This window comes from Penaeus monodon, chromosome 32 (genome assembly GCF_015228065.2).
Source record: "Penaeus monodon isolate SGIC_2016 chromosome 32, NSTDA_Pmon_1, whole genome shotgun sequence".
NCBI lineage: Eukaryota > Metazoa > Arthropoda > Malacostraca > Decapoda > Penaeidae > Penaeus > Penaeus monodon.
The window spans coordinates 32081261-32081676 of NC_051417.1; the positions used below are offsets into that span (position 1 = coordinate 32081261).

At 37.5% G+C, this 416-nt stretch overlaps 1 protein-coding gene across 2 annotated transcripts in view; it reads left to right on the forward strand.

The window, feature by feature from the left end:
* LOC119593818 (protein white-like) overlaps positions 1-416 on the forward strand; it is a gene marked incomplete in the record, with an annotated part of 20205 nt that overhangs the window by 17704 nt on the left and 2085 nt on the right. For both annotated transcript variants that reach the window (XM_037942848.1, XM_037942847.1), the window contains 1 exon segment: positions 323-393. In XM_037942848.1, the coding sequence (XP_037798776.1) occupies positions 323-393 (71 nt within the window).

Sequence of the window (416 nt, forward strand, 5' to 3'; positions counted from 1 at the left end):
ACAATGAGAGGGGGAAGAAGAAGAAAAATAAAAAGAGAGAGGAGAGGGAGAGGGATAAGAAGAAGAGAATGAGAGAGTTAGACTTTGCACCCTTAATTCATATATAGACCTATACGTATAATCACACCCACAGGTCACCAGAATCCACTTACAACCAAATAAATAAACAGAAAACTCAAAGTTAGAGAAAAAAGAAGTAGCAGAATAGATTATCAATGACTTTTTATTCAGAGAAAGGTGTCTTTAGGCAAGTTTTTTACGTGGGGTATCGCCATCAACTTTTATGATGTACTTATAATTTACACTGCACTTTCATTCGCAGGCCTGAAGCGCAGTACTTTTTCACTGCTATGGGTATCTTGACTCTGGTGGCAAATGTAGCAGTGTCTTATGGTAAGTATGAGAGTGTTATATGG